The 13,907-nt window shown below is 40.3% G+C and overlaps 1 protein-coding gene across 3 annotated transcripts in view; it reads left to right on the forward strand.

Moving 5' to 3' along the window:
- Nucleotides 1–13,907, forward strand: part of FAM193A (family with sequence similarity 193, member A) — a 111,229-nt gene that overhangs the window by 48,579 nt on the left and 48,743 nt on the right. For all 3 annotated transcript variants that reach the window (XM_008567810.1, XM_008567808.1, XM_008567809.1), the window contains exons 7-11: nucleotides 1,691–1,768; nucleotides 3,140–3,252; nucleotides 3,394–3,636; nucleotides 6,367–6,520; nucleotides 6,634–6,813. In XM_008567810.1, coding sequence (XP_008566032.1) covers nucleotides 1,691–1,768; nucleotides 3,140–3,252; nucleotides 3,394–3,636; nucleotides 6,367–6,520; nucleotides 6,634–6,813 — 768 coding nt within the window. The remainder of the gene's footprint in view (nucleotides 1–1,690; nucleotides 1,769–3,139; nucleotides 3,253–3,393; nucleotides 3,637–6,366; nucleotides 6,521–6,633; nucleotides 6,814–13,907) is intronic.

Here is a 13,907-nt window from a genome sequence, read left to right on the forward strand (position 1 = left end):
GGCCTGCATTTGGTTCCAGGTGTCTTCTCACAAGGTCACCAGAGCTGCTAAGTTGTCGAGAGAAGCCAGAAATCTGGACTGTTATGTGAAATCTCCAGTTTTAATGTTTTAATGTTGATTCAACTTGTAAAAAACACTGTGTCGGTCCAACAGAGTAGCCGTGAACCACTTGTTTGCAATTCTTCCTTAGATATGGAAAAGTATAAATTTGTACAGATATTTTTTCTGTTGGTTAAAAAAAATCTTCATCTATATCTGTGTCCTTTCTCATTCCTAATGTTTTTGTTTTTGTTTTTTTTTTATCTTTTTTTTCCCTTCGTTTAGCCTTGGAAGAAGTTTGGAGAACCAACTTTTGGTTTTATTGATCATGTTTGCTTCTTTGTTTTCTCAGTAATTTCTTCTTTTACCTTTGATTCCTTCGTACCTTATTACTTTTGTTTTCTTTAGCTTCTTAAGTTGAACACTTACTTTTCAGTCTTTTTTTTTTTTTTTGCTGTTTTGTTTTCTCATAAATACCTTTAGTATTTTCTTCTACATGTTGGGTACATCTCACAAAATTTGATTTGTGGGCTTTTATTGTCAGTCATTTCTAGACTAATTTTTTTTTAAAATTTGTCAATATGCAATGTACTTGATTTTCATGTCCCTTTACCAGTTCCTCCTTTTCCCCTTCCTCTCCCCCAGACTGTTATTTTAACTTTGATTTCTTCTCTAATAGTTTAAATTACTTTTTATAAAATTTCAAAATGCATGAATTTTATTTTATGAAATCACTCTTATTTTGGAGGGCTTAGTTGTAGCATTCTCTTGCCTGTAGGATTGAATATATCCCCCCGCCCTTTTTTTTCTTCTCGTATTTTGGAAGATACATATCCCATTTTTATTCTTTAGTTAATCTTACATTTTTAATAATTATAAGAATACATGTATGTAAGCATCAAGTTTCATCCTCCCTTCCCAAGTAAGACACTGCTCTGAGCCTACTCCCTGTTCCCTCAATTTTTTTTTTTAATTGTGGTAAAATATACATAACATGCAGTTTATCGTTTTAACCGTTTTTAAGTATGCATGTCAGTGGTGTTAAGTGCATTCATATTGTTGTGCAACCATCACCACCATCCAGCTCCAGAACTTTCTCACCATTTTGTGCTGAACCTCTGTCCCCATTAAACAGCAGCTTCCCACTCCTCTCCCCCAGCCCCTGGCAACCACCCTTCCATTTTCTCTCTATGAATTTGACTATCCAAAAACGTCATGTAAGTTGTTCCTTTCTGCATTGCACTTAACTTAGTGCATCCAGAGTTCATCCACCTTCTCTCTTGTGCCTGCTTATAGGTACCTGGAGGGATTGGGAACCTTCATCTCTAATATATACGGGGCACATAATGGGCATTCATTCACTGTATTGACAGACTTAGCTAGACTATATTGTTTTCTCTTTTTAGTGTAAACTCATCTCTGTGTTTTTCATGTAAGAAGAGTACTTGTGATGATTTTGAGGAAGATGCTGAAATAGAATCCCTGGCAATGTATTTGAAGTATTGGATTTTGTTTTGTTTGTAGATGATGTTGCTTATATATATATATATATATATATATTTTTTTTTTTTAATCTCCCCTTGAAAATATCCTGTGTAGTTGTTGCTGATACTAAGGTTTTTTTGTGGGTTTTTTTACATCTCCTTTCTAGATGACAATGAAAACCAAACAGCGCATGTTAACAGAGGACTGGGAGCTTTTTAAACAAAGGCGATTCATTGAAGAACAGGTAAGGTTGTTGATAGGAGGGGCAATTAAAGGAAATAAGAATCTTTCATTTCAGAGCAAATGACTTCTTTGCACATTAACATGCTCTGTTATAACAGAACCACATTGTCAAGTCCTGTCAATGTTAAAACACTGTAAAAAAAACAGTGTTTTTAACCTCAAGGTAAACTAATTTTATTTACCTATTTCCTTATTTTTCATATACTCCTCAGGGAAAACCCATGTTTATTGAGTGACCTCCTCTAGCCCACATGGCTCCAGGTATTTTATAGGCATCATTGCCCCGAGTCCCCACGGTCCCCTAAGAGGCAGGTAGTGCTGTTTCCAGTTTATACATGTAGAAGGGGACACATGGTGAAGTTAGAATGTTACCTGAAGTCATTGAATTGGGTTCAGCTTTCCCAGACAGAGTGCACAGACCTCCAGCCAGCGCCACGCTGCACCTTCAGCGGGGTTGCTGGCAAATCCAGTCTCCCTACCTCCTTTTCCCCATGGTACCTCCTCTAGGCAGACTTGCCCCCCACCCTCTGCTAAGGCTGTTCTGGCAGATATTACCGTTGACCTTTTCATAAGTGGTCTCAGGGCGTGTGGCTTCATTAGGAAACTCTCTGGCCTCCATCTTTCACCCATGTGCCGCACCGCCTGTTCTTGCTTCTCCAACTGCTTTCTCGGTCTGTTTTGTGAGCTCTGCTCCCTTGTCTTTTCCTTAAATATTGGTAATTCCCTGGCCTTGGCCTCACGCCTGTCTCCACGTTCATACTTCTGTGGTCTTCCCTGGGCACCCAGCTATATAGACGGCACCCACATTTCAACTCACTCACCTTCCCCCTCCCATTCTGTGTGTGTCCTGTCCTGTTGAAGGGCCCTTTTAGCCACCACATGTCCCATTGCCAAAGATGGTCCAGAGTTCCTTCTTTGAAATCCAGATGCCCACCTAGTTGATTGGACATTTAGGTGCCACTTCCTAGATGGCTCCCAGGTCTGCGTCTTCTCATGTACCTGTCTCCATTCCTATAGCTTTGTTTTTGGTATTAGCAAGTACTGAATACACAGCAGACATGGGTAAAGGTTGGGTGTCTGCTGCAGTCCTACCTTCCAGATGTCTTCTGTGAAGGCACATGATAGCTAGTTTGCTGGAGATGAAAGCGTTTGCGGGTCCATGGCACCTGGTTCCTTGTGTGGATCAGCCTCCGGCTGCTATGGACTCCAAGTCTGCTGCCCTCTTTTCCTGGTCTTGTCCCACTGGAGGAAGCTGTGCCCATTGGTTTTTAAATGACCATGATGTGTATTACCATAGTTACTTAAAAATATGAACCACATAATGGGGGAAGTGTCTTGCAAAATTAAACCATTGTTTTATAATTTCCTCCAGTTAACTAATAAGAAAGCAGTTACTGGTGAGAACAATTTCACAGACACCATGAGGCACGTGTTGTCGTCACGACTGAGCATGCCTGACTGCCCAAACTGCAACTACAGACGGAGGTGAGCCTGGGGTGTCGTCTGGGTGCAGTGGGCTTGCGGGACCTTCAGTGAACCAAGTAGAGGCCTGGAAGTGGCCTTCAGACAACACGCTCTCAACTTCTTTGTTGGCTCTATTGGTAACTGTCCTTAATTCCCGATCAGATGTGCTTGCGATGACTGCAGCCTCTCACACATCCTCACTTGTGGTGTCATGGACCCCCCCGTCACTGACGACATCCACATTCACCAGCTACCACTCCAGGTGGATTCCGCTCCTGACTATCTCTCTGAGATGCGCCCACCTAGCGTGTCATCAGCAAGCTCAGGGTCAGGTTCCAGCTCTCCCATTACAATTCAGCAACATCCCAGACTCATCCTCACAGACAATGGCTCTGCACCAACTTTGTAAGTTGTGACTTTGTAATAAAGTTTCAGAAATTTAATCCAATAATGAGAAATTTAGACAGTAATGTCTTCAGAAGTATATCATTATCGTGCTTTTCATGAAAAAGGCTCTTCATTTTTTTAACTTTTAAAACATGAAATCAGTAAACTCAAACTTTGATACTATTTTGTTACCTGAAAAAAATATGATAAATTAATAAATGCCAATAAATAAAAAGCATGTTGGTGTGCAGGGAAGTGTCTCTCCAGTTCTGGCCTTGCATCTCCTCATTCCCGTGGAGGGTGACCAGGTGCTGCCCATCCCGCTGCATCGTCAGCCCAGTGTCCATGCTTGTTCCATGTCGTGCTAAGAGCTCAGGTGATCACTTTAGCAAGCGATTGGAAGTTTCTCTTTTCTGTGTTTCCACATTATTATACGTGCATTTCGTATTAGCAAGGTGGTTGTGCAACTGTCACCAATTCACACTGTGGGTGGCTGGTCCCAAATTTCTTCAGATTGTGACCTTATCATTTGTGGAGGTTTCACATGCTAATTTCTGGAAGTGTTGCCCATGGACGTATGTAGTCACTTAAGAAACTTAGTTTTACATTACATGTTTGTAGAGCATGCAGGCATGGTGTGCCCTGTGGAGGTGCCCAGGGGGAGGGATTGCTGTCCTTGACCTTGCTGCTCAGCATCTCTCAGATCTCTCTGACTGATCAACATGTGCTCATTCTGTCCATCTGAATTTCTCATGGTGACTCTGATGTTTTCCTTCAGAGTTTTTTAATTCTTAATTTGGACTCATTCTCAAATAAAATAATTCTGAAGGGACTGGTCTGAACTCCATGACTCTTTGAAAGACTTTAAACTGTTTTACACAGCCTGAGGACCTCCGTGCTCTCTCCAACAGCATAAGAAAAAGTGCTGAGGGTGTTGCAGCTGCTATCCAACTTCTTACAGAGATATGTAGAAATTAACCGTGTATAGTCTAATACAAATTTAAGTTGGAAAATTCCATCGCTGTTTGTCAGTTGTGGACTCTTGTGCCATGTTCAACAGTAGAAGAAATTGGCTGTGGAAGCGTTTCTCCTGGGGCCAGGACTGCCCAGCACTGGTTGGAGGGAGCTCAGGCTCTCTGGGCATCTGGACTTCAGCAACACGGGATTGGTGCCTTCCGAATATAGACTGCTATGATTTGAAACCTCTACCTCCATTGTTGTCTTTGGTTTGTCTTCTCTTTCTTGGTGCCATTTCTCAGTTTGTTAAATAGATGAGTGTGATTTTAGCCACTGTACCTCAGTGCTCTCTGGATCTCATGAGTGCTAAGGTTGGTGAAGCCTCCTGTCAGCATGTGGAGCAAATGGCTGAGTTACTTCATTTCAGAACCTTGGTTTCCTTATCTGTACATGCAGTGATAATACCTTAGGAGTGGATGTGAGTCTTGACCAAGGCAACACGCTTCCTCACCCCAGGTGCCATAGGCCCTCAGGAAACCTGAGCACCCTTCACCTGTTGGGTGCCGTTCGTGCTTACCTTTGGTGAGCTCCTGATTGTAATACATTGTAGAAACAACACCTCATTTTGGTAATCCTGGATCCTTCCTAAAGAAGACGTAAGATCACCAGTTCTAAGGATTTTTACCTTCTGGAGGTCATTGTATGCCAAAGCTGAAGACGGACTTGATGGTATTTTTTTGTGGACCCCAGGGTATCTGTATGCTGTCATGTCTTAAACCATTTGTGCTGAACTGTGAACTCTCCACCAGCTCTTTGTGTGCACCAGAAAATAATACATTTTAAGTGGCCTGGTAGGCTGAAGTCTTGAAATAGTAAATATTCCATTTGCCCATTGCTTAGGTATCTTGCTAAAGCTGATGTTTGGTTAAGATCATGACTGACTTTACCAGAGCTGGCCTTGTAGTAAAAAAAAAAAAATTTAGGGCTTGCCAATTAGCTCAGTTGGTTAGACTACAGCACCAAGGTCAAGGGTTCAGATCCCCAGACTGGCCGGCCCCCAAAAACAAAAACACAAAATTTAGTATTTTGTTACATAAGTGTTACATAAGTTTCAACTGGGTATTTCTTTTTTTTGTCTTTTTGTCTTTTTTCGTGACCGGCAACGGATCGCAACCCTCAGTGTTGCGCCCATACCGGACCGGGACCGGCCACGGGATCGCAACCCTTGGCGTTGCCCCCGCTCCTCGCTCAGCCAGTGAGCGGCCGGTCTGTATGTGGGATCCAAACCCTCGGCGGGAGCGCCGCCACGCTTCCCAAGCGGCGCACTGTAGCAGTGCACCACCAGGCCGGCCCTCAACTGGGTATTTCTGAAGTTTTGGTCATTATAAAAGCAAACACTAAGGACCTAAGGTTGCTCTCTGTACCCCTTTAATTTTCATCAAAAATTGTCTCTTTGGGGGAGTAGCAGAAAGTTCTACAGCAGGGCATTTCAGGTCAAATGGAAATGTAATATCGATTAATGTGATTAAATTTTGTGATTTTCTTAATATTTCTAGTTTTGGAGTTTTTCTTTTTTCCATTCTTCCAGATAGCACGAATGTTGATCTTCCAGACATTTTTTCTAACACTCAGGTTACTAAGAAATGTTAGGTATTATGAGTGCTATTTAACATAATCCTCTTTGTAAACGAAAACAGTGATCTGTGGAGGAAATGTCCAAGCTTAGCGGGTGTTTCCCTCACTGTCCTCCCTGCTGAGCGGCCTCATGGTGACTGTCTCTGCTTGTCTCAGTTGCAGCGATGACGAAGACGTGGCACCGCTGTCAGCTAAGTTTGCTGATATTTATCCACTGAGTAGCTACGGTGATACCGAGGCGGTGGCCAACATGAATGGAGTCCACAGCGAACTGCATGGTGCTGGGGAGAACATGGCCCTGAAGGACGAGGTATGGCTGCAGTTCCTTCGTAGGCACAGTAAACGGCATAAAATGGTGGTCTAACAATTTTTTATATTCTTCTTTTTTTGAAAATTGTAAATTACAAAAGGCTGTCTTTAAAGTCCCCTCAGGAAAGCAGTACCAATAGTAGTTCTTCAGAAGCTGATGATGAAGAAGCTGACGGAGAGAGCAGTGGGGAGCTGCCGGGAGCCCCGCAGGAAGATGGAGCTCTAGGAAACAGGAGCCCCAGGAAAGAAGAAAGTAAAGTGGACAGTCCACCGCCGTCGTATCCAGCTCAGCAGGTGGAATTTTCTGTTTTGCCAAAGGGCTCCTTTTTTTTTTTTTTAAAGATGACCGGCAAGGGGATCCCGACCCTTGAATTGGTGTTGTCAGCACCGCACTCTCCCAAGTGAGCCACAGGCCGGCCCAAAGGGCTCTTTTTCTCTGTATGTTTTTCTAAACATGAGCACTATTAAATGCAAGATTATTTTATTTAAAGTAATTTCTGAAGATTAGAACTAGAGAAAAAAAATAAACAGCCCCATTTTCTTCTTGTTTCTCTTGCTGGGATCTGTGATCATCAGTCTTGATTTTGCAATATCCTGCAGTAGCCCCTTATATTTAGGAGTTATGAAGTTTTTGTCTGTATAGAAGTAAGAAGAGGAAGGGTCTGGTCCATTTGCTCAGTTGGTTAGAATGTGACCTTCTAATACCAAGGTCAAGGGTTCAGTTCCCCGTTCCGTACCGGCCAGCCACCAAAACAAAACAAAAGTAAGGAGAAGGTTTTTTGAAATAAAATAGTGAATGTTAAAATTTCAGAAAAGGTTTGTTTCTTCTTTATCTGTTCGATATCTGTTTTTCTGTTAACCAAAGTTGAGGGTACCTTATCAGACTTAGTTTTTCTTAGAGACTTGGAGTTTTATGATAGATGCCCAATAAGCAGTTTTTAAATTGAAGGGTGAGCAAGTAGGGCCAGCCCGTGGCTCACCTGGGAGAGTGTGGTGCTGATAACACCAAGGCCATGGGTTTGGATCCCTATATAGGGATGGCCCGTGGCTCACTTGGAAGAGCGTGGTGCTGACAACACCAAGTCAAGGGTTAACATGCCCTTACCAGTCATTTTTTCTTTTTTTTAAAAAAAAAAGGGTTAACAAGTGAAAGTCAGGTGCTTGGGTAATTAATTCATTTTAATAAGTAGTGTAAATACATGGTTCAAACAGTAAAGGTGATATTAAAAGGTGTACACATCAAGAGTCTTGCTGCGGCCTCCTTCCTTGTCTACCCTGTCCAGCACCTATGCAGCCCCAGTGCAGAGTCCCCAGTAGGTGACAAGTTTTATTTACTTATTGTATGCAAATACAAATATTATTCTTTTCCTTTCTTGTGAGAAAGGCTGTCTACTGATGCATACACTGTTCTGCACCTTGCTTTTTCACTTAACTGTGTATCCTGACAGACTATCCCTCAGTCCAGAACACACTTCTTCGTTCTCCTCTGCCAGCCTCACTGTCTTCCACCGTGGGGACATACTGTAGTGTTTTGTTTTGTTTAGTCCCCTGTTGATGGACATTTGTGTTGTTTCCCCTTCTTCATGGACTGTTATAAACTATTTATCGAGTGACCTTATACCTCTGACATTTTGTACATAAGCAGATAGATTCCCAGAATTGATCACCAACCGTGAGACTACTGGTCAGAGCTTCTGTGAGTGGTGCTGGGTGATGCCTTGGTGGTCTTCCCTAGACCGCAGAAGAGAGTGGCATCACAGTATTGGATAGATTAAAAATGGTAACCCCTGTGGTTTCAATTTTCACTCCTCTAGAGTTAGAAAAGTCCTTTATATATTGGATACAAGTCCTTTATCAAATACATGGTTTGCAGTATTTTCTCATGGTCTGTGACCTGTTTATTAGTTTTCTAAAGGTGTCTTTTGTAAAGCAGAAGATTTTAGTTTGGTGCATTCGAATTTATCAAGTTTTTCTTTTATGTAGTATGGCTTTTGATGTCTTATCCAAGAATTCTTTGCCTAAGACAAAATTGTCTTCTTCTAGAAGGTTTATGATTTTAGCTCTTACTTCTGTTTGGTGGTTCGTTTGACTTAGTATTTGCTTATGGTATGAGGTTAGATCTAAATTCATTTTTCCACATATGTGGATGTACAGGTGTCATAGTACCATTAGTCACAAAGACTGTCCTTTCTCCTGTTGATTGCCTTGGCCATTTGTTGAAAATCATTGGACTGTGAATATAAGAGTTTATGTCTAGACTCTTCATTCTGTGCTTGTGATCTCTGTGTCTGTCCTTGTCCTCAGAATGGATTTGCTTGTTGCTTTTTGCTGAGTTTGAAAGTCAGGCAGGGTCTGTCCTCCAGCTTGGTGGGTCTTTTTTCAAAATTTTTTAGACTGTTCAAAGTCCTTTGTATTCTCATGTAAGTTTTAGGATCAATTTGTCAACTTCTACAAAAAAGCCTGCTTAGATTTTGATAGGGATTGCTTTGAATTTTTGAGTATTTCTTAGAATTCACCAGTGAAATCCTGTGGGCATGGTATTTTATTTATGGGGCAATATAGATCAATTTGGGGAGAATACAGTATTAACAAAACTAATTCAGTCTATCAATATACTGTATTTTTCTATTTATTTAAATCAACTTTAATATCTCTTAGCAATTTTTACAAATTTCAAGTCTGTGGGTCTTGAATATATTTTTTAAATTTATTCGTAAGTATTAGACGTGGGTTTTTTGAATCTGTAGTAAATGATATTTTCTAATTTTGATTTTGAATTGATTGTTGGTAAGATATAGAAATACAGTTGATTCATATATACAATCTCATGTTCTGTTGCTTTGCTAAATTCATTTAGTAATTCTAGTAGTGTTAGTGGGTTTTTTGGCAGTTTTTTGGTAGATTCCTTTGTATTTTCTACATACAAGATCATGTTATCTGTGAGTAATGACAGTTTTACTTCTTTTCCTCTCTGGATGTTTTTAATTTTTTACTCTTGCCTTATTGAGCTAGCTCAAGTCTTCAGTACGTCACCAAGTAGAAGTGCAGGCAGACATCTTTGCCTTTTTCCCCAGTCTTAGGAGAAAGCATTTAATCTCTGACCAGTAAGTATGAAACTAGCTGTAGGTTTCTCATAGTTGCCCTCTTTTGGGTTGAGAGAATTCTGTTCTACTCTTAATTTCTCGAGTGTTTTGTCATGACTTGAATTTTATGTGTATTGGATTTTCAGATGTCTTTTCTGCATCTCTTGAGATGATCCTGTGATTTTTGTCCTTTATTCTGTTACTGTAGTATATCTATATCTCATCAGTTGCTGTCAGGGTATTAAATCAATCTTGTGCTCCTAGAATAAATCCTACTTGGTGATGGTGTATAATCTTTCTCATATGTTACTGGATTGGTTTGCTAATATTTTTTTAGGATTTTTGCATCTATGTTAATAAAAGATATTGGTCTATTATTGGTCAATAGTTTTCTATCTTTGTCTTTTTCTGTCTTTGGTATCAGGGTAATACTGGTTTCATAGAATGAGTTGGGAGGTGTTTCTTTCACCTATATTTTCTGAAGGAGTTTGTCTAAGATTGAGATTTCTTAAATATTTGATAGAATTCAACAGCAAAGTCCTGTGGGCCTGGTCTTTTGTGTGTGGAAAGGTTTGTAATTACTAATTCAAATTTTGTTTACTTGTAATAGGTCTATACAGATTTCCTGTTTCTTATTAAGTCTTTTTTTTTTTTTTAAAGATGACCGGTAAGGGGATCTCAACCCTTGGCTTGGTGCTGTCAGCACCACGCTCAGCCAGTGAGCCAACCAGCCATCCCTATATAGGATCCGAACCCGCGGCCTTGGTGCTATCAGCACCGCACTCTACCGAGTGAGCTACAGGCCGGCCCTTATTAAGTCATTTTTAATAATTTGTGTCTTTCTAGGAGTTTACCCATTTCGCTTAAGTTGTCTAATTTGTTGACATAAAGTTATTATATTTTCTTATAATCCTTTTAATTCCGTAGGGTCTGTAGTGATATTAATTCCTGCTTTTGGTAATTTTGTCTTCTAACTCAGGCTAAAGGTCTGTCAACTTTGTTGGTCTTACACATAATCAGTTTTTGGTTTTGTTAATTTTTTTCTGTTTTTCTCTTTTCTATTTCATTGATTTCCATTCTGATCTTCACTATTTCTTTCTATGTTCTTTGGGTTTGGTTTGCTCTTTTTCTAGCTTGTTGAAACAAAAGCTTACATTACTGATTTTAGAGCTTCCAAATGTATTGAGATTTGTTTTATGGTTTAACTAATATGGTCTATCCAGATAATGTTCCATGTGTACTTGAAAATAATATATATTCTGATCTTGTTGTGTGGAGTGTTCTGTAAGTGCAAGTCTGGTCAAGTTGATTGATGGAATTGTTCTGTATTTTCTCAGTCCATTCAGGCTGCTCTAACAAAACTACCAGAGCCTGGGTGGCTTATAAACAACAGAAATTCATCACACCTCATAATACCATCACCTTGGAGTTAGGGTTTCAATATATGAATTTTGGAAGGACACAAATATTTACACCATAATGTATATCCTTACTCATTTTCTATCTAGTTGTTCTGTTAATACTGAGAGAGGCCTATTGAAGTCTTCAGGTATAACTGTTGGATTATTTGGTTGTACTTTCAATTCTGCCAGTTTTTGATTCATGCTTTTGGGGGTGTCGTTGAATGTGTATACATGTATTTTTGTTTATAGCTCTCTGATATATTGACCGTTTTGTCATTATGACATGTTTCTCTCCTAGTATTTCTTACTTTAAAGGCCGTTTTGTCTGATGTTAGTATAGCCATCAAGCTTCTTGGGCTGCCGTATGCATATTATGTTTTTTTCATCCTTTTACTTTCATCCTCGTGTGTCTTTGAATCTAAAACTTGTCTTTGAAACTTTTAGTTGAGCCGTGCATTTTTATCCTGTTCATCAGTCTTTGCTTTTCTTGGTATTAAACAAAATTTTTAGTGTACCATTTTAATTCTGCTGTTGATTCTTTAATTATTATTTTTTTTTAGTTATTTTCTTAGTGGCTTCTCCAAGGATTACAAGATGCATTTAAATTGTCACAATCTACTCCAGGATAATACCGACTTAATTCCAGTAAAATATGCAAACATTTCTCCAATATAGCTCCCTTTCTTTCTTCCTTTTTACTATTGTCTTATATATTTATTACATTTGTTTATCTAATAAACCCAATAACATGTTGTAATTGTTATACAATTTTATAATTTTTAGAGAAATTAAAAGCAAAGGAAAGAGAAAATGTGTTCGTACAATGTTTTCTGCTCGCTGGCTTGCTTGCCATTTCTGCTGTTCTTCATTTTTCTCTCTGGACTTGAGTTACCATTTATTTCCTTTCTGCTAGAGGACATCCTTTACTATTTCTTATAAGACCAGTTTGCTAGCAGTGAATTCTCTCAGTCTTTATGTGTAAATGTCTTTATTTTGCCTTCATTGTTTTTTAAAAAGTAGTTTATTTTTTAGAGCAGTTTGAGGTTTACAGCAAAGTTGAGTGGAAGGTACAGAGATAACCAAACCCCCTGTCCCCACATACTCACAGCCCCCAACTATCACAATCCCATACCAGGATGGTGTCGGCTGGAAGGCATAGTCAGTTCTCCTGGCAGCCTTTCACTTTCCCAGGCAGGCATTTTGGTGGGAGCTGGGTCATCCTAGGGACATGGCCTTGCGCTGCTGGAAGCCTTGGGTGGAGTCATTATGTGCCCACACTTCTGCACTTCTCAGTGTCTTTTTGTTTTTATTTACTTTAGGGTTCATTGAGCTTCCTGGATCTGTAGATTAGTATTTTTCATCAAATTTGGGAGGTGGAAGTGTCAGCCATTCTTTCTTTCTATATTCTTCCCCTTTCTCTCTCTCCTCTCCTCTGGGACTTCATTACGTATATGGTAGTTCGCATAATGCCCTTGCACAGGTCTCTGAGCACCTGTGTGGTTTTCTTTAATCTCTTTTCCTCTGTGTTCTTCAGGTGTCTAATTTCTATTTCTCTGTTTTCAAGTTCACAGATTCTTTTTCTGCCATCTTAAATCTGCTTTTCAGCCCCTTTAGTGTAATTTTCATTTTTTATTTATTTATTTATTCATTCATTCATTCATTTATTTATTTATTTTTTGTCCTTTTTGAGACTGGCCCCACCGCGCTCAGCCAGTGAGCGCTGTGAGCGCACCGGCCATCCCTATATAGGATCCAAACCCACAGCGGGAGCGCTGCTGCGCTCCCAGCGCCACACTCTCCCAAGTGCGCCACGGGCTCGGCCCTAATTTTCATTTTTTAGTTATTGTACTTTTCACCTCTAGAATTTATTATACAAGAGTACTTCAAAAAGTTCGTGGAAAGATTCACATTATCTTTTAATTCCATTTTCCCATAAACTTCTTCAGGTACCCTCATATTTCATTCATTTTTTACTTTCTCTTTTGTTATTATAATTTCCTGTGTGCTGCATTTCATATTTTTCTTTAATGCTCTGAACATGTTATCATAGCTTCCTGGACATCTTCATGTGCTAATCCAGTGTCTGGGCCCACTCAGGACCAGTTTCTACTGACTAACTGTTCTTTTCCTGCATGTTGGTCACACTTTTTTTTTTCTTTGCATGGCTCATAATATTTTATTGAAAATGACGTTTTAAGTAATGTCGTAACTTTGCCTTCTGGTTTTCCCCTCTGATGATTGTTTGTTGTGGTGGTAGTGGTGGTTTGTTTGTTTGGTTTTTGTTACTTTCCTGAACTTTCTGCAGAATCTGAATTCCTACCCTATGTGGCCTCTGAAGTCTGTGGCCACGTTTTTTAGCTTGGCTTCTAGAGGTCTCCCCTTTGTCTGCCTGGCTTATTGAGTCAGCTAATGATTTGGACAAAGGTTGCCCATGTTCCTTGAACCCACACAGGCTCTGCTCTGTGCTGATGCATCTGAGTGTAGATTGGTGAACACACTAAATGCTCAGCCAGTTCTCAAGTTAGCTTTGGCAGTCCCTTCCTCTGGGCTCTGAGGTCTCTGCTGTGCAAGCACCATGGTCTCCTGGTCAGCCTGTTAGTTATGGACAGCTTAAAGAGCCCTTCCATGGCTCTCTCATTTCCAAGGTCTCCCTGTTAGGTTTCCGTTTGTCTGCCACTCACCCCAACCAGAACCTCAGCCTCAAACTAACAGAGCTTCCTTATTAGCTCCCTACTGAGTTGACTACTTTTATTGCTTCACCCTCTGTCTGATGTGGAGCTGCTGCCCTTTTTGGCAGCAGGGCTAATTTTCATCACATCCCTGCTCTGACAGAATTCCTTGTGGCTCATTGACCTGGGGGTGCGGGTGGGGGTGGAGCGGGAAGAGTCCCAGGCAAGAAGAC

The sequence above is a fragment of the Galeopterus variegatus genome, unplaced genomic scaffold, assembly GCF_000696425.1.
Source record: "Galeopterus variegatus unplaced genomic scaffold, G_variegatus-3.0.2 Scaffold347, whole genome shotgun sequence".
In the NCBI taxonomy this organism is placed as follows: Eukaryota; Metazoa; Chordata; class Mammalia; order Dermoptera; family Cynocephalidae; genus Galeopterus; species Galeopterus variegatus.